The sequence below is a fragment of the Zootoca vivipara genome, chromosome 4 (genome assembly GCF_963506605.1).
Source record: "Zootoca vivipara chromosome 4, rZooViv1.1, whole genome shotgun sequence".
NCBI classification, from domain to species: Eukaryota; Metazoa; Chordata; class Lepidosauria; order Squamata; family Lacertidae; genus Zootoca; species Zootoca vivipara.
Window position 1 is genome coordinate 40,674,972 of NC_083279.1, and position 23,395 is coordinate 40,698,366.

General features: G+C 48.8%; 2 protein-coding genes across 2 annotated transcripts in view; one reads left to right on the top strand and one right to left on the bottom strand.

The window, feature by feature from the left end:
- Window positions 1-3,174, top strand: part of POLA1 (DNA polymerase alpha 1, catalytic subunit) — a 191,022-nt gene extending 187,848 nt beyond the window's left edge. The window contains exon 37 of the mRNA XM_035116609.2: window positions 1,868-3,174. Coding sequence (XP_034972500.2) covers window positions 1,868-2,031 — 164 coding nt within the window. The 3' untranslated portion in view covers window positions 2,032-3,174. The remainder of the gene's footprint in view (window positions 1-1,867) is intronic.
- Window positions 3,175-9,399: 6,225 nt separating this feature from the next.
- ARX (aristaless related homeobox) lies at window positions 9,400-21,790 on the bottom strand. The gene is made up of 5 exons (XM_035115549.2): window positions 21,569-21,790; window positions 19,664-20,354; window positions 16,773-16,818; window positions 13,638-13,975; window positions 9,400-10,158 (listed from the first exon to the last, which is right to left on the bottom strand). The coding sequence occupies exons 1-5, from the start codon at window positions 21,759-21,761 to the stop codon at window positions 9,918-9,920; spliced, it is 1,509 nt and encodes a 502-aa protein (XP_034971440.1). The 5' UTR covers window positions 21,762-21,790; the 3' UTR covers window positions 9,400-9,917.
- Window positions 21,791-23,395: the final 1,605 nt, after the last annotated feature.

The following is a 23,395-nucleotide window of genomic DNA, read 5'->3' on the forward strand; positions in this document are numbered from 1 at the left end:
AAGAATGAAGTACAGCCTAAGCTATGCAAAAGCACTCCTGACTCCATGCTGAGATTCTAAGTACAAAGCAAGATCTAAGAGGACTCTCAAACTATGTACCTACACACTTAACATGCATTATCTCGCTAATCCTCTTAACACCCTTTAAAAAGGGCCAGTATTATCGCTCCCATATTGCAGATGGCAAATTTGGCCTCTGACAATAGTGGTTTGGCTAAGACCAACTACTGAATTTAGCGAAGGTGATATTTCAACTGAAGGCTTTCTTGTTCAGTGGTATATATAATTAAATATGCTATGCTAGCTTATCGGTTAGTGATCTATTGATCACGCATCTCAATTTTTTTCTTTCAGTAAAATACAATATCTAGTCATATGATCCCTTTCCTACTTTTTAAATTGCTTATTTCTCCATTTTACACCTTCAGTAAATCAGCAGAAACATTCAAATTGGAATCAGTCCATCTGTTCAGCAGAACACAAACTAGATGTTCACTACCAAGCAATTGTTGTTGGTGGTGTGTTGTTTTTCTCTTATAGGCCCCTATGTCTTAAAATGATTCAGTTCCATGAAATATCCCAGCACAAAAGTAACCTGCAGTTCTTAGGCGCTTAAACTCACTATACTCAATATGTGTGCACTTTAGCTGAGTTATTGGGGGGCGGGGGAGGACATGATGAAATGTTGAAGTTTGAATCACTGAATCTTTGGGAAATGAGTCTAGCTTAGTGGTAGAACAAACATATATGCCTTTGCATGCAGAAGGTTCCATGTTCAAAATCTGGCATCTCCAGTTAAATGGACCAGGTAGCAGGTGATGCGAAATGCTTCTATCTGAGAACCTAGAGATCTGCTTGCAGAGTGCATTATATTAGCTAGATAAACAGTGTGACCTGTGTTTCTTCCCTTTGGCATTCTTATTTTTTAATTTGTTTTCTTAAGATAGCCAGGGAAGCAAACAAGGCTCCCTAGAAATCTAAACAAAACACAGAACATGTTTGCTATTCCACTGCACTTGCGCAGTCTTTAAAGTATACACAAAACACTTACGGTGGGCGGGGGAGTATCTGCAAGTATTTTTTCAAGTGGTGTAAATACACAAGTACATTAAAAAACTGTGTCAAGATAATTTCATATGTTCTGATTCAGCCTATCACTTAAAATGGACTTGTAAAAAAAAAAGTTGAAGTTTGAGATATGGGAAGAATGTGCATCTTAGCTTAATAGTTTCCGGGAATACCTTTCTGCACTAACTTCCACATGCTTTGTAATAGGCATGTAAAGGCAAGTTCCCAGTATCCTGCATTATTGCGAATATTTTCAGTAATCCAATCATGAAGAAGGTTCAGTGCATAGAAAGCAGATCGCCAGGCAACCATGCCATTAAGCAGCATTCTGCTTTAAAAAAAAATTAAACTCTTTAAAGAGAAGCTACTATCTGTTGGTTATGGTAACCTGGCGGAACTGTTCCCTCGTCCTCTTTCTCTTCCCCCTCCCACCCCCCATTTATTCAGCATTAATGGACAAACAGTGTTTCCTGACATTTACTGACAGAAGGTGTAGCACCAATTCAGTTGGGGCATGACAGGTGGGTTGACTAATTCCCTGATGAGCTGGATTCAGTCTCTTTGTAAGTAACAAGTCTGACACTCTCCTAAACATGCTGACCAATGTACTTTTTTTTTAAAAAAGGTAAGCATCAGAAGAAGAGGAAGCTAAGTAAAAAGGCATGTTGAATAGAAGTCTGGGAAATTTGGGTTCTGAGAGAGTGTGTTTTAAAAGACCAGAGAATCCTGGGATTAGTGACTATAAAATGATGAGTTCTTTTTTCTGATCTTTCAGTTTGTTATTTCTCTCTCCCAACAGGTTGTGTGAATAACAACAGACTGGAAGAAACCAAGGAAAACTACAAAAAACTGAAGAGCACAGTAGACAAATGGTTGTCAGTGAGCAGCTACTCTGAAGTGAACCTCAGCAAACTCTTTCAGACATTCAATGTAGTAAAATCTGTGGGAGATCCCAGTACTTAAGCACTGTGTGTGGGTAGAATGGAACAAAAGGCTTTTGTGGACTCTTTTGTAGGCAAATATCTTCCTTGTTTTCATTTCTAGTTTTCCATCTATAGATACACACTAGTGTTGTTGTATCTTGTTTAAAAACACACAAGTATACATCAAATATTGGCTTTATTTGGTGGTAAAATATATTAAAAGGTCATGTTAAAAGTCAGTATATATAGTGAACACCTGTACCACTTACTTTTCAATAAATATCTATTTGTTGTATATCTGGACCTAGAAGGGAAGAAAGGGGTGGAGAAATAGCTTCTTTAATTGAATAATTCCCAGTGAGAGTTGCTGGAATGTAAGTGATCCTAGACTTTGCTCCAGGGTAGTTAGTAGAGGTGCTTTCAGGAAAAGAGGTTAGTGGAGGTCTCAGTAGGAGCACTAATGTTTTCGCTTTTCACAATTTATCTACTTCATGATCATATACATAGCAGTTAAAAACAATACTACTGTAAAGCCAAATTCTTCCTATTAATACTTGATTCTAATGTGATCTTTATTTTTGAACCTATATTTGAGGGTAAATTTTCCACAAAACAGTATTCATTCAAACAATAAATATTGTGCTGTAAAGATGCATAGTAACCACATGGAAATGAATGCTAAAGCACCAATTGACTTTTGTACAGGGCAAGGAGACTGTATGTATGCAGCAGATTCTTCATACCACACACACATATCTAAATGTTACACTTTGGTTTCTTTGGGTTCAACAGAATAAACAGTGGTGCTTGCTGTGGTGAGAAAAAGGAAACAAGACATAAAAATTATTATCAACCAACAAATAAAAGTAATTTCTATATCGTATAAAGCAAATAAAGCCAAGGCAAAGTTTTTAGAGAGATTTAACAATGGTGTCTAATCTGTTTACTGCTAGTAAAATAATGAACAGAAAGGTTAACATCATTTATTGATACATGCTAAAGTATTTCTAAATGTGTGTGTAAAGTTTTATACTGTTGAAAGGAAAAAATAAAGTTTTCTAATGTAAGAAAATTGCAGTGGTATGCACCGACACCGTACCAGTGAGATATCACAGTGATATCAATTTACACTACACATTTTGTTGCTTCATTTTAAATTATTTACTTTGGGGGTGGGGGGGGGATAACACTCTTTTGGTGACATTGCTACTACAGCCTTTTTCAATTGTGTTTACTCACTCATTGACAAACAGCAAAAATTTTAGGATACTTCCCCAATGCTCTTCTGAAATAATCCTGAATGTAATCCAATACCTCTTAGTTAATAGAATAGTGTAAAACATCTCTCTTCCTTTAAATTTGGGACATAGAATCTGCTTCGTAACTCTGGCCAGCTCATTCTAGTACAAAGCAACCTAATAAGCACATTGAATGAAATGCAAGCTCTGGGAGTTCCAAACCAGTCTCAACTTGGAGGTAATGAAATTTGCATTGGGAGCCAGGAGCACATATCTGCTGGCAGAATGCAAACTTAATATATTGACATAAAAACCTTTGGTCATCATCAACATACAGACACAGTGACACATTGCAGGGATTTAAGAATATCCCCCTGACACTGTTAAATAGCCTTGGACTGATTGTGAAGCAAATTTTAACCTATATCCCCATGTTGAGTGGATCAGACACAAATAAACAGACGGACAGCCATGTCACATCTAATTCAGCTGTTAATAGTTTATGTATCTGGTTCATTCAGAAATCAGGTATTGTGTGTTCTTAACTATACCTGCTTCACTTGTGGACCATGAGCCTGCAGAACTGACCTGCCTGCAAAGGCTTCTATATTTTGGTAGAGAAGACCCACATGCACAAGAAAGGCATATGCATGTCTGACTTTCCACTGAAGTGAATGGAGAAACCCTCTTGCAAATGAGTATGAAAGAGTCAAATATTCCATTTTTACTCTTTTTCCCAACATGCCTATTCCATAGCACTTAATTGGATAGTCATGCTTGGTTACTTCCATTGACATCATACAGGTAGTCATCCTATTGCAATAACCTAGCCTGTGTGTCATCATTTCTAATGGAGTGAGAAAAAGGCAATGGATGATGCTCACTTTACATATACTCAGGAACAGACCCATTAAATCGATGGGCATATAAGTTAATTAGCTGCACTGAGTTCAATAGGTCTAATGAGAAATGTTGGCTAATGCCATATATATTTAAAAGCATTACACAGGTATCGTGTTGTCCGTTTCCCAGCAAAATAAATGTAAAATATGATATGAAATAGGCATGTCTTAATGATCAAAATGAAAAATAACTTATTTGTATACAGATACACATTTTAGAGCTATTACCAGCAAGACTTGTCTTTTCACAAACTTTCCAATTATCGCATAGGAAAAAAAGAGAAAATATCATCTTCAAGTATGCTTCTCTCTCTCTTAAAAATGCACGTAAATTTGAAAATCTAGTAAGGATACCTATGCCATAATGGCACTTCGCATTTATCTTCAATTATTAGAGGAAGAATGTTTTGAATAGGTTAAATAAAACCTTGTTTTCTCAACTTAATGTAACATCTAGTGTTTAAGACAGACAAAATCTGAAGAGTCCAGATGTGTGTCCTTGACTAAGAAGCTGCCTTTGAATGTTTCACCTCATTTTAACCCTTGAAAGGCTGAGAAATAGGAAGCCATCTTTCTACAGTATATGTAAGTTGATTTTCATAAATATGTAAAATACGTGGTGTAAAATACGTACTTGCTACAACTGAATTGAGGTTGCCAAGAAAATAAGTCTGGTTTCCCCAGAGATGTCCTAGACTGAGTTGGCCACACTCCTCATATTTCTGTCCCGTATGCTGATAAAAAAAATATTCTAAAGTTTTGTTGAGGGTGGGGTTTTTTGATATGTAAGCCCAGAGGCTGGACTTCACAACAAGTGTTTATGTGTTAGTAAAGAAGAAAGGAACCCATCAAATTATTTAGTCCCATGCCAGAATAATATTTTGCTGGGAGGAAAAATGACTTTTCCTATTTCTCAACTTCAGCCCATTTTTCTTCTGGCCTTATTTGCCTCTCTTCTGTCGAGCACCTAAATATTTCTTAATTGAACCGCTCATCCTGCGCCCCTCTTATAGCTGTTTAATAGATTAACTCATCTGTGCCAGCTTCAAATTTCAGATTAAAATTCCTTCATCCCGAAGGCAGCATTATCAGGTTGTTGGAGGCTGTTTTCAAACCTTGGTTTTGAATAGCAGCGGCTCTGCATTAATTTAACCACTAAGCTAATAAGTAGGTTTCGTTTTGTTATGCTAAGCTTTATTGCTTTTCTTTTGATCAGAATGGTGTTGTTGAGCAAAGCAGCAGACAAGGCATTCTTTGATGAGGGAATTAGTGCTCTATTCTTCCTCTATTATTCATAGCACAGTGGAATATGTAAGTACCTGAGGGTGTCAAAGGAGAGCAGGCTCTATTGCAAAGTGTTCGCCTTGTTTCTCTCAATAGCTGACTATGAGATGATAAACTGCTTAATACACTGCACTAATTGGATGAGAGCAAAAAGAGATGGGAATTAAGGCAAGGCAAAAAGAGAAAGTGCTACCAGCCTTCATTCACTCTTTCACCACTTTAACAGCGCCAAAGGAGGCACAAGCTTTCTATAAGCAGACTAGAGGTTTTGTGCAGAGATAAAATGAACCTGTTAGTGGATTCAAGTAATACACTAATTATTGCACAGTATAAATACCACTACTGGTTTTATAACATGAAGGTAAACTTCTTTTGAGACGGTTATAGGATTGCTTGGCAGTAGTATAGATCCTAATAAGGGACCAGAGTAATAACCCCCCTGGATTAACAAAATTGCTGCTTGCAGAAGTATGATTCCGGCTTTTACAAAGATTTCTGCCGAATGAATAAAAATGACTGAGTGACATTTCTTAATGTGTAATGGATTGATAATGATTCCCTTTTCTTTAACGTAAAATATGCACTTCAAACTCTACTGTTAATCATGTCCAGGGGCAAATGTTCTTTTTTCCATAAAAATATTTTTGCACCTATGGTTTTTTTTTACACTCCAAAATATATATGTGTATAAGATGCTGTCAGTTAAATGTATGGTTATTTGGAAGAACTGCAGTAGGTTCATAAAAACAAACATGCTGAAGAGCCCACCGTGTGTGAGTGTGAACTCTGGGGAGGAGAATCCACCTGCCAGGCCTTTGCCATCCTATCTCGGAAGTCTTCCAGAAGAGTCATCCTGTGGAAACATCAGCCCAAATTCCTCCTCTTGTGGGTAAACTGGACTCTCTTACAGAGTAGATAAGCCTGGGTGCATTGTGATCTAGTAACCTCAACTTTAGATTCCTCCTTGCGCATCAGCACGGTGGTTGGGTTGGGTTGCGTAATGTATGTCTATATAAAGCCAGCTTCATCATACAAAATTTGAATTAACATCCCATGCACAGAATTTTGCAGGATAGTTGATGCAGTCCCACCCATATTCAGGGACGAATTGTTCTTAGCTAGTCCACCAGATCAACGAATGTGAAAGAGTATTGCCACATCTCACAGGCTGAAGGAAACAATACCGTGATTAGAAGCCACTCTTGCTGTTTGCAGCCCAAGATGCTGCCTCGTGTGAGGGGGGGGGATGCACCTCCCACAAGATGTTCAAGAAAAAGGGCGCGCGCGGGGGGGTGCAATTTGAGGTTTCTAGCCAGCCTGGTCCAGCTTCGGCTGTCATTTTGTTATTCTTAAACAGAAGTGAAGTGAGAGTTCAGGTGCGAGGGAAGGCTTGGCTGCGGGGGAGCCTCCCTCACTTCTTTGGCGCCAAAGGCGGCTTCCATTAATGAGCAGATCCTCACAGCTGGATGAAAACGAGAACACCTCAGCCATCCGCCAGGCGAGCTTCTGGTGGTGGGTCCCGTCCTTTTTTTCCCAGGGCAGCCCAGCTTTCAGGGAAGGAAAAGGTCGTGGGCTTCTGGGGCGGCTTTGAGGCTTTGTCAGGCGTGATATCCCACCCCCCACCTCTTAAATATGTATATTTTATATACATATATAGGGGAGCTCGCAGGAAGTCCGGGGCTCCCTTGAAAAGAAAAAGCCCGCGCGAGCGAGCAAGCAAGAGAAATCGCCAAAGCGCCCCTCCGCCCCAGCTGGGAAGCCTAAATAGGGGGCCTTTCGCTTGGGGTTTGTTTGCAGCCGCCGAATGACACGGGATTAGGAGGTTTGTAAACCAGGGGCGAGGGGGGCTTTCAATGGCCCGGCGATGTAATCCTCGGAGGTAATTTCACGCGATTTGCTTCTGCTCCATGGCAGGGTCAACTGAGAGGGGACGAGAAACGGCTCGCCAAAGGAGGGATCAGGCGGCCGGCGGAGAAGGGGGCTCCGGCGCTCAAGAGAGCCCGGCAGCAGCTGCCTCCGCCGCTCAGCGCCGAATCCGAGGCGCAGAGAGCGAGAGAGAGGAAAGGAAAGAGGGAGGGAGGAGACAGTCAGGGAGAGAGACTCGTCGGTGCGCACACCAAAGCAGCAACGGGGCCCGGACCTGGCTTTCCTTCTCCAAGCCGGAAGCCAAGGCCTTGGCGAGCCGCGTTGCCAGGCCTCGCCCCAACCCCAGTCCCAGCCCCCGCCTCGCCTGCAGGAGGGAGGCTTTGACGCCGGGAGTCTCGCCCACCAGATCACCAGTCGAGGAGAAGCGATCCGGTGGAACAGCGCTCCATCGCCACCAGCTCCGCCTGGCAAGCCCACCCCCAACCTAAGTGGTCCGATGGTGGTACAGGATGCCACCGAGGCTCCCACCCTCTGGTCTAACACGATCTCCATCTCTCTCTTTCACCTTCTCTGGCTGGAGCAGCAAAGTTGCGGCACCTTCCCTGTCCCTCCCCCCGCCCGCTCCTCTAGAAATGGCCGTGAGTAGACAGCTGCTCGCCTTGACCCAGTAAAGAGGACGCCACATGCAAAGCCCCCCGTGTGCAACATTCGGGATTCCTGTTGCTTTAGGCAGCGGGAAAGCAAAGAGGGGCGGAGGCGAATCGCCAGATCTGGTCAGATAAGGAACCAAACCATCTTGGCCATCAAAAGAATGAAACGGCGCAGAGGCGCTACCGCCACCCCCTTTTTTGTACAGAAAGATCGAAAGTCAGTCCCGTGTTCCATGAGGGTTACTTTCAGGGTAGAGGGCACAGCACTGCAGCTTTACAGCACAAAATTCTGCCCCCGGAGGTTTGCTCCCAGTCTAAGTGTGCACAGGATGAGCAGCCTTGCAGTGCCACCCTATGTATGTTTACTCATCAGTCAGTCTCCTCTGTTGTCATTCCCTGGGAAATGGACATAGGCTACAATCCTATACCCGTTTCCCTTGGAGAAAGCCCCAATGAGCTCAGTGCGATTGACTTCCCAGTAGATAAGGAAAAGATTTGTGCTGCCAACATGTTACCTGCCCACAGCTGACAGCCTGTGCCTAGGCCAGCTTTCCACATCCTGGTGCTCTCCATATATTTTGGACTACAGCTCCCATGAGGGCACCAGGTTGGGAAAGGGGGAGTGTCTTTTAACATTAAAACAATTTGTGATGGGGAAAAATAATATTGCCTAGAAAGCTTGTGAAAGTAATAAAATCTTTTCATTTTTTCCGTTTACATATTTTTTAGGCATATATCAGACAAATATCTGCAAAGCTGGAGAGCTCTTCCTCTGTAGCCCAATCAAGTCCTTGGCACTCTAACCCTCCCCCACCTTGGTGATGAAGCACAATTTACTTCCAATGACGCTGCATCTCCAGGTATCTTTTCAAATTCTTCATAAATGTATATATATATTTTATTTTCTATGGGTATCACTTTACCACTTGGTCGCAAGGGAAAGTGAGAGCAATAACAACATTACACAAAAGCACTGTACCGACGCCCTCTCTCTCTCTCTCTCTCTCTTCGAATCTCTCCCTTTCCCTCTCTCTCTCTCTCTCTGGTTTCAGGAACCTCTACAGTTAATAAGTTAAATAAAGGGTTTGTACATAAATATTTGTCTAGGGACCCTATGATATCTACAACACAGTAAGAATCTACAGAAATGACAAACTTTTACAAACACTACACGGAGTGCAATTGTTATATAACATTTCAAATATACAAAGCTCTGGGTTGCTGTGTTTCTTTTTTCTTTTTTTGCTTTTTCTTATTTTTTTAATAACAATGGTATGTACAGAGCATCACAGTTTAGTGACTTCTTTTTTTTAAAACAGTCCATATTCTAGCACTGTTATTTTTTCCCTTTGGTTTGCTATAAAACCCTTGGTTGGTGTGATGATAGGAGGACCCCTCCACACACAGACAAAAACAAAAAAACAAAAAAAAAAAGACTCTCTCCCCGACCCCACCCCGCTCCCCTTTTGCCTTATTAAGTGCAGCGGTTCGTTTTCACACAGCATCGCATCATTGGCTTCCTTTTGGCCTGGCCCAAGCAGCATCCTTGGTTTCGACGTCCTCCCAAAGCTCCTCTTAAGATCGGCCCAGGGTGACAAGGCTAGACGTGTGGGAGAGAGAGGGGCGTGGGCTGCGCCGTCACGTCATACCTGCCCTCGCGCCCCGCTCCAAAAGGTCCTCTCTTTCTCCAACTTGGGATGTACTTGGGTGTTCAAGAAACGGATTGACATTGGGGAAGGGGTGGCGGTTGCGTGGGGTAGTCCCAGCCAAGGAGCTTCTCCTGCTGAATGGCCCGAGGGAAGCATTAAAAGCAGGAGCCTGGCTTGCTCCGAGTACCGAACCGGAGGAGAAGCTCTCCGCCGCGGATCCTCGGTCTCTCTTTGTCTGTGTCTGTCTGCTTCTCGCTCGCTCTCCCGTTTTGGTCTTGGGTTTCGCTCCTCCGCCAGGCGATCTCTGGCCGGCATCGCCCCGCCCCGTCGGGGCTGCTTAGCACACCTCTTTGCCCGTGCTGTTCCCGGGGAGGATGTTGAGCTGCGTCAACTGCGCCGCGTGCTCCTTCGCCTTCAACCGCAGCGCCGCGATGCTGGAGGCACGCCGGTCCGCTGCCGCCGTGGCCGGATCCGAGAGACCTCCCGACTGCACGGCGCTCTCCACGGTCGGGGCCGGCTGGCGCAGCAGGGCGGCTGCGGTGGACGCGCTCGTCAGCGGGGCCATGGTGGAGAAGAGCCTGCAAGCCAAGAGGACACACGCCGGGCGGTCAGGGCCGAGCTGACAGTACGAGGCCCGCTCGCCTCCGCGCGGCGCTTCGCAGGAACCTGGCCCGACGAGCGGGTGGCGACCAGGCGAAAACCCCAGAACCCCGTGTCACTAAAAAAGCGCGCGTAACTTCATCATCCGCGTCAGGCTGCTTTAAAAACGGGCCTGGGTGCTGCTGGACTCCAGCTCCCATCAGGTCCAGGGAGTGTGGCTCATGGGCGTTGTAGTCCATTCAAGGGCAAACCCATTTTCAAAGGGAAGGGAACAGGCCTCCGGAGGACTCTCAACTTCCGCTTATACCATTTAAGGCGGAGAGAGCCCAAACCGGGACCCTCCGCATACAGTTGAGACTACAATTCCCACTACTTCTGAGCCGTCACCTAGTTTCCTGGGGCTTTGTAGTTCCACAACTTTATGGGGAGCGTCAAGTTGGCTATCCCAGAATTATAGGGCTGCGAGAGCGGCCAATCCCGACCTGGACAAATGTTGCAACAGCTGCATGCTCTTTGTGCATTTTATCAGTGCATTTATACCGCCCTTCACCCTGTTTGGATCCCGGGGCGGTGTGCAAAACAAGGTCCCGCCTCTGTTCCCTCCCGGGCCTTGATTCGAATCCCGAGTTTTCCAAGCTTAAGGTCTGGCCGGTTCCTATTCGCGGCCCTTCTCGGGGCAGCACTTCTGGCAGCATAAACCAGGCGGGGTTGGAAGAGAAACGCCCAGTCAACGAGATTGTCTGTAAGGCGCCTAATCCTCTCCCATTTGCTAGTGACAGGAGCTCGCTGGCAGCCGACGCTTGATCCTGTCACTTATACTGTGATCAGAGAATAATTGTGTGTTTTTTAACTATTACTAATAATAAATATTAATAACAATCGAGACTTTTAGGTGATGGCTTTTCTCCCGTTCAAGTTTCCCTCTCCTTTCCCGCCACTTTCATCTTTTTGCCAATCTACAGCGGTGGTTCTTTACACTGCCTACTTGTATGTAATCCACGGGCTCTTTCTTCTTGTCCTTCACATTCACTTCTCGGGCGCCCCTCCCCTTGCCCTTCCGATGTCTATACTTTCCTCGGCCCGCCTTATTAGAGGTCCTGGATGCCCGAAGCGGTGTCTGCCGCTCGGCTCCTTCGCGGGGCGGATGCCCACGCCCAGCAGGGCGCGCCGTCCCTGTGGATTTCCGCACAGTGGAATGCCAATTATTCTCCGGCAACCCTAGCATCCCGGCTCAATGACACAATCTTGGAAATGCCTTCCCCTCTAGTTTTCCTTCCTTACCTCTCCCCGGAGCAACCGCTCTGAAGAGAGCAACTGACCCCCTTGACTGGCACGTCGAGATATACAGACTCTCCATTAACCAAGGAGGTGATTATTGACATCATCACGGCTAGGAATTGAACTGTGGGCCTGGAAGGCAACAGGGGCTACATACTAAGCCCGGAGCCGCCTAAGCTCCCGGACTGCGCGCTGGCTGGCGCGGGGAGGGCCTTGGGGAGGATTACTTGGGCGCGGGGGGGGGGGGTTCCCCGACTCTCTGCTCCTGAAATTCTTCGCACAGCAGCGCAGCTCAGCCCCGAAGTGGGACGGTCTGCATCTTGCTGCTCTCATATGCTACGATTTCAGAGGTGGTGTTTTTTGTTTTGTTTTTTAATATAAATAGCAAAAAGGAGAACCCTATATGCACAGTGGCTTGGCTTTTCGGAGGGCAGTTTCTATGGAAGGTGGAAGCCTTCCTCGAACGCTTTCCTAAAAACTTTTCATTTTAAAAGCAAGATGGAAGCGCGAGGGGGAAAGTCTCTGCTTTCCTCTTCTGCTCCCTTCTCACTACTTCCTCGCTCTCTTTTTTCGTCGCATACCGGTACCTATTTTGATCGCACAGCCTGTTAGCCAGGCAGTTTAGTAAGCATTTTACAACTCATTTTTCAATTTGATTGGGGGGGGGGGCAAGGGGAGGTAGCGCAAGGGCTCCGGCTGATGCAGCCAGAGAGAAGCGCTCCAAGTGTAGAATCACCGCGGCAAGGAGGGGGCGTGACAGCCCCGCAGCCGCCTGCATCAGCCGGAGCCCTTGCGCTACCTCCCCTTGCGCAAATTGAGTCACTCGGGGGCTTAGGAGAAAGGCAGAAACGCTTTCGTTGTAACTGGGCGGCTCTCGCGTTCCCCCACTACACAAAACTAAATTTTACTTGGATTTTCCCCAACCCTTCTCCAACACATAATTGTGTTAAGTGGCGTCTCGCCTGCGATGAATCTATCCCTTCTTTATTCTCATCAGTAGAGACATCACTGCAGTCCTTTTTGCCCTTCCATTTTCAACCTCTCTCCGGCTTCCATAAACCCCGACAATGCTTTTTTGTTTTGTTTTTTATAATTAGCTATTGACTTATTTAAATTAATTGTTTGGTTATTGTTTAAAGAAAGGGAGCTGCAGTGTCATTTATTTTATTTTATCCTCGACTAACAAACCTGGTTTTCAGTTCAGGTGTAAACCAGACAGGCTATATAGTCACTGCTGTGACTTTTCAGTGGATTTAAGTTGTCTTTATTCATTTTTTTAAATCCGTTTCTCAATTTCTTTTTATGCCTTTCGGTGACTAGTGTGGGATCAAATATCAACAAAGATGAAAGGTAAAATGAATATGTTAAAACGCACATAGGCCATTTTAAAAGTTAAGATTATTCTAATAAACGGACTGTCATCCTATTATCTAAATAATACTATGTGGCCAAGCCATCTCGCTAGAAGAAAATATTACGAGTACCTTCCAGCCAATGTGCTGAAGATCATGGTCTAAATGCAAATGCCAGTGATTGGCCTTTTCCTTTAAAGTTATCTCTATCCAATTAGGGAACAGGAGGGTACCATGCGCTTTGCACACCTTATTATTACAATTATTCGCAAAGCGACTGAACTATTGCACCCTGTCCACACATGGACATCTTTGGGTCATTGTTGTCAGTACAAGGGAGGAAACTCTCCAGCGCCACCAAACCCAGAAGTGCCGGAGTTAGGCCCCGCGAACACTGAAAGGAACTTCTGAAGGTTTGAGCGGGAAACGTCCCAAGTTCTGTAGCAGAAAAAGTTCCACCACTCCTACGCCAGGCCTAGAACACGACCAGACGGGCTTGCTGGATGAGGCCAATGAATGGCCCATGATCTAGTCCTGTGGGAGACAGAGTCACTCTCCCTTCCTGTGCCTTCAGAAGCACCGCTCCCCTCAGACTCACAACCCAAATCTTTTTAATACCAGGCAGGCCAAGATCTGCCTTCGCCATTCCCACCCTCAGGATTCCCATGAGACCCCGCCCACTTTGACTCCGAAGCGTGCAGCCAGGCCTTACGCATGCGTACTCGGGAGGAAGCCCCGCCGCGGCACGTGCGCGCGTCGGTAACGGTCTGCTAGTTGACAGCGTGGGGGGGGGGAAGAGGTTTAGGCCGCGTCTGCTTAAAGTTTACCTGCCGAAGGCGGGGCTGATGAAGGCCGGGTGTCGGAACACGGCCGCTCCCAGGAAAGTGCTGAGGCCTAGCGGGGTCCCGCCGGGGGGCAGAGCTGCCGAGCCGGGAGGAGGAGGCGGCAGGCTGGGGAAGGCAGCGGCGGCTGCAGCTGCGGCGGCGGCGGCCGTCCAGGCGGAGTCGAGAGCTGGGTGGTGAGGAGGGAAAGGACTAGCATCAAGGTAGGGACTGAGCGGGTGAGACGCCGACAGGGGCCCAGGGAAAGGCAGGCCGGGCGGGTGGCTCTGGGCGCCGGCCTTTTCCCTCTTCCGCCATTTGGCTCTCCGGTTCTGGAACCAGACCTGGAAGCCAAAACATAAAACAAGAGGGTGGGGAGAGGGGCAAGGCGGTTAGTCAAGCGCGGCCCTCGCGGCTCCTCGGCAGCCCCAGAGACAACGACGACGACGCCTCCTCTTCCTCAGGGAAGGCCCAGCGCTCGCTTCGGCGCCAAGGCCGTCGGGGGACCCGGGCCTTTCTCTCTGGGCCTAAGCGCAGCGCAGGGCTTCCGTGGCGGTTCTGGAGCAGGTATCGTCTGAAGCTACCCAGCGCTCCTGCCTTGGGAGAGGCCCGTAGAGGAAAGGGAACCAAGGGCTTTTGGCTTGGCAAAAGAGAGCCCACCTCTCTGCACCCAGACCCCATTTTGCGTTTCCTCCTTCGCTCCTGCCAGATCGGTGGGCGGGGATGTCGATGCAAAGAGTTTGGCAGAGGGGTGGGAAGTTTCACTGCTGAGCATGCAGACCCAAAATGGGACAGAATTACATGACACTGACATCACAAATCAGTTTTCTCCCCGTCTTCCTTAGTGTCCCCCTCACGGTAGAAATTTAGATGGCAAGCTCCTCGCTGGCAGAGACCTGCTTCTCCCTTCCCCTCCCCCCCTCCCAAGGAATCTGTAAAAGCGCAATGCAAATAGATAGTGCCCTATTAGAAATAAAGACAATAATTAAACGCATCTTGTTTCGCTCATGTCTGGTGGTGACCTTAAAGTGGATCCAGCCCTTGGCCTGGCCAATACAGGATTTATATAGTTCTATTTATTCTGAACGTGAGTTATCGATCAGCTTGAGCAGGCTCTGACTAGGCTGGGCTTCCTGGGCTACAGGTAGAAACACAGGCAAGAGCTCCTCCTTAAGCGGCTGCCTTTCTGTAAGACGCACCTACATAATACAACCAATGCGACTGCATTCAAGCAACCTCGCCTAATGTTCCCCTATTTTCTTCAAAAGCTTCCACGTATACAGCCTTTTCAGCGGGTTCTCCCCCCATACACACCCCGCCTTTTCTCAACACTGTTTGACAGGCAGTTGAATGTTTTCGCCAGCCACACACACTAAACATCATGTTTTCTTTTATGACAATTTTAAACCCATGCCTTCTTAGCGGCACTTAAAGGCTCTAACGCTAATTTCGCAGTCCGTGGAAATTATTTTTCATTATTATTATTGTGGTTATTACGCCATCTCCGCAGCCACCCACACTCAGAGCCACCACCAGATCTCGGGGAGAACGTTCATATTTTGTAAAGAGCTCTGGTCTTTTCAGCGTGGGGAGATGAAAAGCAAAAGGGGCAGCAATAAACAAGCTTCCCTCCCCTTTCCTAGTTATTAATAAAAACAGGGAGGGGTTCCCTATATATTCATATCAGCCATCGACATCTTTCTCCAGTTTGGGAGCCAAAGCACTGAAATACTACCAAAAATATATCCCTCTCCAAATTTGGAAACGGAATAAAAACGGGAGGGCTACTTTCTAAAAGCTAAACAGATTGACAATGCAATCCCATAGGTGTATGCTCAGAAGTAAATCTCGTCGAGTTCAATGGGATTTACTCCCAGGTGATATAATAGGATTGCAGCCTCGGCTTCCACAGGAGGCAATTATTTGGAAAAAGGTTGGGGAAAATGAGAAAGAGCGCCACATATTCGGGGGGAAGGGAGACCGGGACCATTCTCTATCGTTTGTGTTGCTCCTCTAGCCTCTAGGAAGGTCCCAGGGCAGCCAGCCTAGGAGCTGCGGCTCAAGGCAGCGGCAAACGTGACGTCTCGGCGCGTCTTTTCCGTTTCCAACTCAATTAGCAACTTGGCCCCACTGCAAATTCCCCCTCTCTTATTGAATTAATAAGTTTGAGTACACCCAAAGGTAAACCGAGGGGCTCTAATAATTCATATTCCCCTTAATTACATCTTCTCCACTGAATAGGGAGGGAAGGGAGGGCGAGAAAGAAAAGGGGGGTTGTCTCTGTCTCTCTCTTAGTTATTTAACTTTCCCACGACTCATTCCCCTGAGCTGAAAATCCTGATTTGCTGTCACATCTCTGTTTGACAATGGAGAAATGTGTCAACAGAAAGGAGGGGACCGGGCTCTTCATTAGCCCCTCTAATGCGAGAAGCTGTTGTGTATTAAATGAGCCATATGGAATTTATGATGCTTTCGCCGCGCCTGACTTTCAGTGTAAAGTGATTTGCGCGGAGGCAAAAGGCCGCCGCCATCTGTCGGGGGGTTGGCCGAAGAGGGGAGAGTGGAACGCCTGGCTCTTCGCGCTGCGTAGCCTCCAGGCTCGGGGTTGGGGAGCAAACACCTTCTAATAGCATTGCACCGTCGAGCCAAAAACAAAATCGAGGAAATCAAATAGCATTAGCTGACTCTCTTCGGGCCAAGCGGAGAGGAAACCAAACAGCCCCTCCCTGTTTGCTCGAGCGCCAAAGTGCCCTTTGATGGAGGCCCGATGGGCCATTTGAGAGCGCAGGCAAATACCTGCTTCGCGCTGCGTTGGGCTGACAACCACAGCTACCGTAGTTCCTTCATCGGGGTGGGGTTGAGAAGTGGGCAGAAGAAAAGCTGCTGGGCTGGGGGCTTGCTTCCCCCCCCCCGCACAGAGCCGGAACGAAATTAACTGGTTTCAACGAGGGAAAGGGCAGACTGGCACCCATTACCCAGCGTTTGGTCTTAATTTAGGGGTGCGGGGGGAGGAGAGAAGGAGCGAGCGCCTGTTTGGGTTCAAGGGTCTTAAACAATATTTCCTCTTGCCCCCCCCCACGGGGACCCCAAGCCCGCCGAGAGAGCGCTCCCAGTCCGCATCGCAGCTGTCCCTGGACTCACCTGCACTCTGGCTTCGGTCAGATCCAGGCGCATCGCCAGCTCCTCCCTGGGAGGGAAACAAGCAGAAGAAGACACACACGCTCAGGTGAGGCCCTGTGAAGCGGGGAAGCGGGAGAGAAAGGGTCCCGCGGCTCACCGCCTTGGTGAAGGCTACTACTACTCCTTCCTTCTTTGCCCATATAGGGAGAGCCATCCACATGCAAAGTCCCAAACAAGGCCAGGTTCCTGCCCTTCGCTCCAGTTCCTACTGGCACTGACGTTGGATCACCCCGGAATGCCCCCAACACCCCACAAAAAATATACTCTGCACATCCTGTGAAGGCTAGCTTGAAATCGGGTGCACAAAGCAGACTAGAAAAAAAACCCAAATGTCTTGTTTTGATCTGCGTGTCCCTTCCCCACCCCACCCCAACCCCAACCCGTTATTGTTACAAAGGGGAAAATGTTTGGAGGAAGTGAAAAGATGAAAACTTGCGAGCGGGGGCTTTGACAGTCTGCTGGGAAGGGCCGCGACCCCGGCCACGGCCCGGCAGCCCCGCGCGCCGGAGCAAGGCTCCCCCCTCCAAACGCCGCGCCGCGGCACAGAGGAGATCCTTTGAGCTGCAACGCGAGCCCTTCATTGTGATTATTATTGCAACAATTAAGGCAAATCGGAAACCATTACTATGTTAGAAAACTGCTCATAATCTGTTTACCTCGAATATGAGAGCTCCCGGGATAATTGGCTCTCCCTCCGTTAGGAAGAAAAGCGCCGCGCTGGCCAGAGAGGGAGCCTGGCCGGGCTGGAGCGGAAGAGCCAGCTCGCCCTTGCCCAGCTCCTCCAGTCTGCCAACTTTTTAAAAAAGATATCCAGCCCGAGGCTCTGGCTCCTCACACGAGATGGCCGCACCAAAGCCTCTCTGCCCCGATGTGCGGCCTGGCTAAACCTCTCCAGCCTAAACCGGCACATTCCACTTCAAAGACCTTTCCGAGCGAAATCGGAGCTTACGCCGGTCGGGCTTCCAGAGGAAGGGCGCTCCCTAGGCAGGCCGTTGCCTTGTGTGGCTGCAAGGCAAAGCAAGGCAGCATCTTTCGCTCAAGCCGGCAGTTCCGTTTCCTAAGCAAGGGGATCCCGGTGATTTCCTGTGCCACGCCGGCGAAACTGCGTCTTACGCCCGCTGGCTCCGAAGGAGATTCCAGCAAATGTGCCAAAAAATAAACGCTGTTTCCCATTCCATTTCTGGGGAAATGTTCTTCCCCACCCCCCATATTAGAGGTGAGGCGAGCCTTGGCTAACGACTTTAACAGTGCAATAAACTGAGTTGCGTGGGTCTACTCGGAAGTAAATCCCACCGAGTTCAGTGGGTTACTCTGTTAAAATGGGGGCCGGATTGCAGCCCCAAAGAGGAGTAGAATATGGAAGGGAATTAGGGTCACTCTTAAGCCAAAACAAATATCTGTATTCTGAGAATCAGTAATTCCTTTCCTCTTGGTAAATTGCAAAACATTTGCTACAAACATTGCTGAAAGCGACCCTTCTCGGATCCGGATGCGGTAAAAGGAATTCCTGGCACAAGAGGCTTTGCAGCTCAAAACGAAATTCGCCTACTTATTGAGAGCGTAACCCGCTAATAGCGTTATGCTCTCCTCTCCTTTTCTCTGGATTGCAAATGGGAGCATTTTAGGAGTACGGGGGAATCCAAAGAAAAGAAAGGATCTGAAACGGAGTGATTTAAAAATTTAAAACCCACCAAACCACTTAGGCATAGACTTGCAGACAAAATGGGCATCTGCATTATTCTCATTTTCACTGCAATTAAGTTCGTCTCCCAAGCAAATTCTAGTATCTAGTTAACGGGAGGCAGGGATTTCCCCCTTGAAAGCGCAAATGCAACTTGACACCGCTTTAATTCGGATCAAGCCTGATACACGTCTGATACAGCGCTTCAGGGAAGACTAACAGCCCGGTTCCTTTCAAAGTAGCGTAAGCGTGCCCAGTTAGGCTTCCGCTTCAAACCCCTGTAAGGAGCAGACCTCAAGGCAAGACAGTGGATCAGAATGACTTTCTCCCTCCAGACTCCCTCTCCCCTTTAAAAAAATCTTTTTCTTTCTTTCTGGACAGTGCCCAGAAACGTCCTCAGCCGGCCCGGCCGGCGGGCGCTTGGGGCTTCTGCCAAAGCTTTCCAAGCAAGCTGCCATCTCGTCCCATATTTTTAGCCTTCTCAAGCGGAATACTTTGATCTTTTCAAAACTATATCTATCTATATATACGCACGGGGCTTCCCTGCGGCAGGGCAGCACTCCAGCTTCCACCGAGAGCGCTGAAACTGATACCCGACAGACTAGCCGGAGGATCAAGGCAAAAATAGACCCCGGAGAGAGTTTGACAAAGACGCGGCCAAAACCCACCTCTAACCTGTCCTTGGCCGGCGAACTCGGGCCGAGCCACACAAGCCCCTCTCTTCTCCTGTCCTAAGGATATGGTGTCTGGACTTCTGAGGAGAGGGAACCTCAAAAAAAGAATGACTTTTTCCCCTGGACGCGGAGTGGCTTGAAGAAAGTCCTGGGGCACAACGGGGGGAGAAGGGAATTTCCCACCAAATCCTTTCCCCACTCCGTCAGTTTCACAACTTCCCAAGTTATCCCCTGAAAAGCGCACTTTTTCTTCTTGTCGTGTACATTTATCCCAAAGTCCCAAGGCTTCCGATTCTGCCCGCAGACACCGCTCCACCGATTTTAATCTTAAGAGTTTATACTCTTTGTCTCCTTCCAGCCCCGTCTAACTTGAACGAAGAGAGGGCCTTTCGGGCCAGAGGGGCCGCACCAGCTGACTCGCTTTGGGCCCTGGAGACACGCGGAATCCCCAAGTTCGGCAGCTGCCCCCTCCCCTCCCAAACCATCTAGCCACCTACCTGGTGAAGACGTCCGGGTAGTGCGTCTTCTGGAAGGCCCTCTCGAGCTCCTCCAACTGGTAGCTGGTGAAGGTAGTGCGGTAGCGGCGCTGCTTCCTCTTGAGCAGCCCCTCCTCAGAGTCGCTGCCGGCCGATAGGCACACGCTGTCCTCGCCGTCCTTGCCCTCCACCAACTCGTCAACCGGCAGCAGCAGCTCCTCCTTGGGAGAGCAGCCGTCGGCGCCCTCAGTCCCCGGCGCCGCGCCAGGTCCCCCGACGACTCCGACGGGGCCCCCAGCGGTCCGCCGGGCCTCCTTGGCCTCGGCCAGCAGCTCCTCGTCGTCCTCCAGCTCCTCGTCCAGCTCCTCGGCCTCTTCCTCATCGTCGTCGTCGTCGTCGTCCTCGTCGTCGTCCAGCAACTCGTCGTCCCGGCCGGGCCTGCCGTCGAGGCCGCCGCCTCCTCCGCTGGACAGCTCGTCGAGGGCGGCAGCGGCCCGCGGAAAGGGCGCGTTTTCCCGGTACGACTTGCTGCGGCTGATGCTGACTTGTGGCGCCTGACTGATCTTGAGCGAGTCCCAGGACGAGGCGCCCGCCTCTACCCGCTCGGCCCTCGCCAGCAGCCGGCCCCCGCCAGGCCCGTAGAGGCGGCGCAGCTTGGGCGGCAGGTGCAACTCGGCAGCCTCGAAGCCCGCTGGGCTGCCCTTGGCCGGTCCTGCCGGGGAGAGGAACACATACAGACACGCACCCATCAACGCGCCGGCCGGGCACGTCTCGCTGCCGCCCGGCATCACGGACTCCCAGCCGGGGGACCCTCCGTCTGCATCTAGAAACGGGCCCATGGACTCGGAACAAAGGACAGACCGTGCGTCCCCCCCCCCCCATTTAGGCCAGATGCTTTCAAGTTTCTAGGCGGGCAGCTGCAATTATTTTTGCCAAACCAGGTCGAATCTCTCCACGTCTCCCTTTCGCGTCCCGAGACCAAAATCCTTCACTGGAAGCTCTATCAAAAACCACCCAAGTAGGAAATGTACAGAGAGATAAATTTGAGGATTGTGCCTGGACGAAAGCAAAAGCTAACTGTTCTCTGCATTAGTTTTTATTCCAACCACTTGCCTTATTAACATTACTATTCTTTTAATGAATGCACTTAAAAGTCCCCTTCCTCCAGCCGACAATCTGACACCTGTCGGCTTCATCAAAAGCATTTCCAGCGGTTCTGCCGGCACCCGAAGATCCCCATGAATTGGAAGGCCGGAGAGAAAGAGGCTTAAAATATTTTAAAACTCTGTATATGCGTGTTGGGGAGGGATCGCTTTTTCTCAGCCCCCTCCAAACACATTCTACCCGGAGCCCCACTTCTTTACAACCCGGAGACCCGCCAAAGGATCCCCTATCTATTCGCCCTCCCAAGCAGGCCTGGCAGCGGAAAGGCGCCGCCGAAGCAGTGATGAAAACTACGCGCCAGGGACCTGCTGACTTGCCGCCGTTACTTGTCTTCCTTCACGCCACCCCCTCCGGAAAAGAAGAGACCCCCATTTGGGGCACCACCTCCCCCCTTTTCCCCTAGCAAGCTAAACGCGACCCCGGGCGTGCCTGTGATGCAGCTGGTGGTGGGAGCTAACCAAAAAAAGAGACCCCAAGAGTGGCGGGGAAGCAGAGTTCCTCCCAGTCAGTTTCTGCCCCCTAACCTTCCCGATCGCCTGGGCAATGAGTCGCCTGCATCTCAGACCCACGCACCCATCCACCCCACTTGCGAGGGCCCCGGCCAAAGCGTGGGACTCCGCGCTCTAGGCCCGCTCTCCAGGCGAAGGATTTCCGCGGAGCTCGCTGGAGCTCCCCAGAGAAACAAAGTTGCCTGACAGAGGCCAGCTTGCCGCCTCGCCTGCCTGCCTTTCTCTTTCCTCTCCCACCCTCGGCTCGGCTTACCTTGGCCGGCCTTGTCCTGCTCGATCCTGCCGGCCAGCGGAGCGAGGCTGGGCGCCGCTCCCAGCAGCCGCATCTTGCACGGGCTCCTCCGGCCCAGGATGCTGTCGATGCAGTAGGACGAGAGCAAAGTTGGCGATTTACTTTTGCATTCGGGCCTGTCGGAGCAGCTCTCCTCTTGGTATTGGTTGCTCATGGCTTTGGCTTGCTCGCCCCTCCCGCGCCGCCGGGTCTGGCCGGGCTCCTGGTGGCAGCGCGTGTGGGCTCCGGGCTCCGGGCTGGGCTGGGCTGGCACCCCTCCCCCCACCAAGCAACGGCAGCAGCGCCGGCAAAGTCGCCCCTCTTCCTGCCCAGGACACTGGGAACAAGTGTAGCGGGTGAGCCGCAATAGCTTGGCTCTTGATTCCCTCTCCTCCACGTGCTGGGAGCCGCGCTCTGATTGGCTCTCTCCAGAGGCTGGGCAGCCTCCGGCTCCCAGCCAAGGGTAAAACGCGGTCCGGAATCCAGAGAGGGGAGGGGGCAGGGAACGGGAACGGGTTGCTTGACAAAAAGTTGGCAGACTAACTTTCCCTGCCCAGACCTCGTCCTTGCTGGGGCTGAAGGACAGGAAGGGATCTGGCGAAGGTCATTTCGTTCAACTCCTCTTCCTTGGAAAAGTTTCCTGCCAATTTAGCACCCTCAGGGATAATGAGCCCAAATAATCCAGACTATATAGAGTTTTAACTATATTATATAGGAAACGGAGTCTTAACTATGTCATATATTCGTCCCGATCTTCCCAAACAACTTATTGTTCCATTCAAGAAACAGCCCTCCTCTCCTAATTTTGTTTTTGTTGTTGGGCATTATTAAATTGTTGTTGTTCTTTAGTCGTTTAGTCGTGTCCGACTCTTCGTGACCCCATGGACCAGAACACACCAGGCTCCCGCAGTTTGGTCAGACTCATGTCACTAATTATTAAATTAGTGAGGGATTAACTGGATTAATTATTACTGCATTCCGTTAGTGCTGATCTTCATCAGGCAGCTCTATAATTTTTTTATACAAGTGCTGCCTAAATAAAGCACAGAGCACTTCTGTCCTGAACTACTTGGAAGTAAATCCCACTATGTTCAATAAACCTCAAAAGTGTGTGTTTAGGATTGCAACATTAATACAGAACATGTGTGGGGGGGTATCTGTACATCGAGTGTGTACACACACACGCATACATTCATGTATAAAAACACAGATTTCTCTCTGTAGCTAGAGAGAAATATTAAAAACACATGAGACTGTTTATCATAAAAAGTTCGTTCACCAACAAATTGGTACAGATTAATCTGCAATGGTGGACACATTTTGCGTACAAATTTCGATTTATCAAACGATTAAAGTGAATTGGTAGGCCTACAGAAAAGGCCACCAGCACGAGCTGGCACGATCACAAGGGAGTTTTTAAAAGGAACTAACGGACTTTCCTCGGGCGATTCCTCGTTATTTGTTCAATCTAGGGTCGTTGTGGCTTTGTTTGTTTGTTAGGCTGCTGCTGTTGTAGTGGATCCAGTATACCGTCAAATACAAACCGAGCAAGATCCCAGAAGAATCCTGTATCTGCCTTCAGAGCGAAGACAGGTCTGTGGCAGATCAGAGATTTGACTGGAATGAAATGGGGGACCAGACGAGATCAAAAGGATTCTGAGTGGCTGGGACTGAGTCAAAGGCTGAAAGCCTCGCTTGAAGCCGGGAAGGTTTGGCCGGCTGCGATTGCGATGGGATTAAACCCGGGACTATCCTCCAGTAGCCTCTCTATTTTGAAACCAAGCGGGCTAAGGATGCTTTGATGCTTCC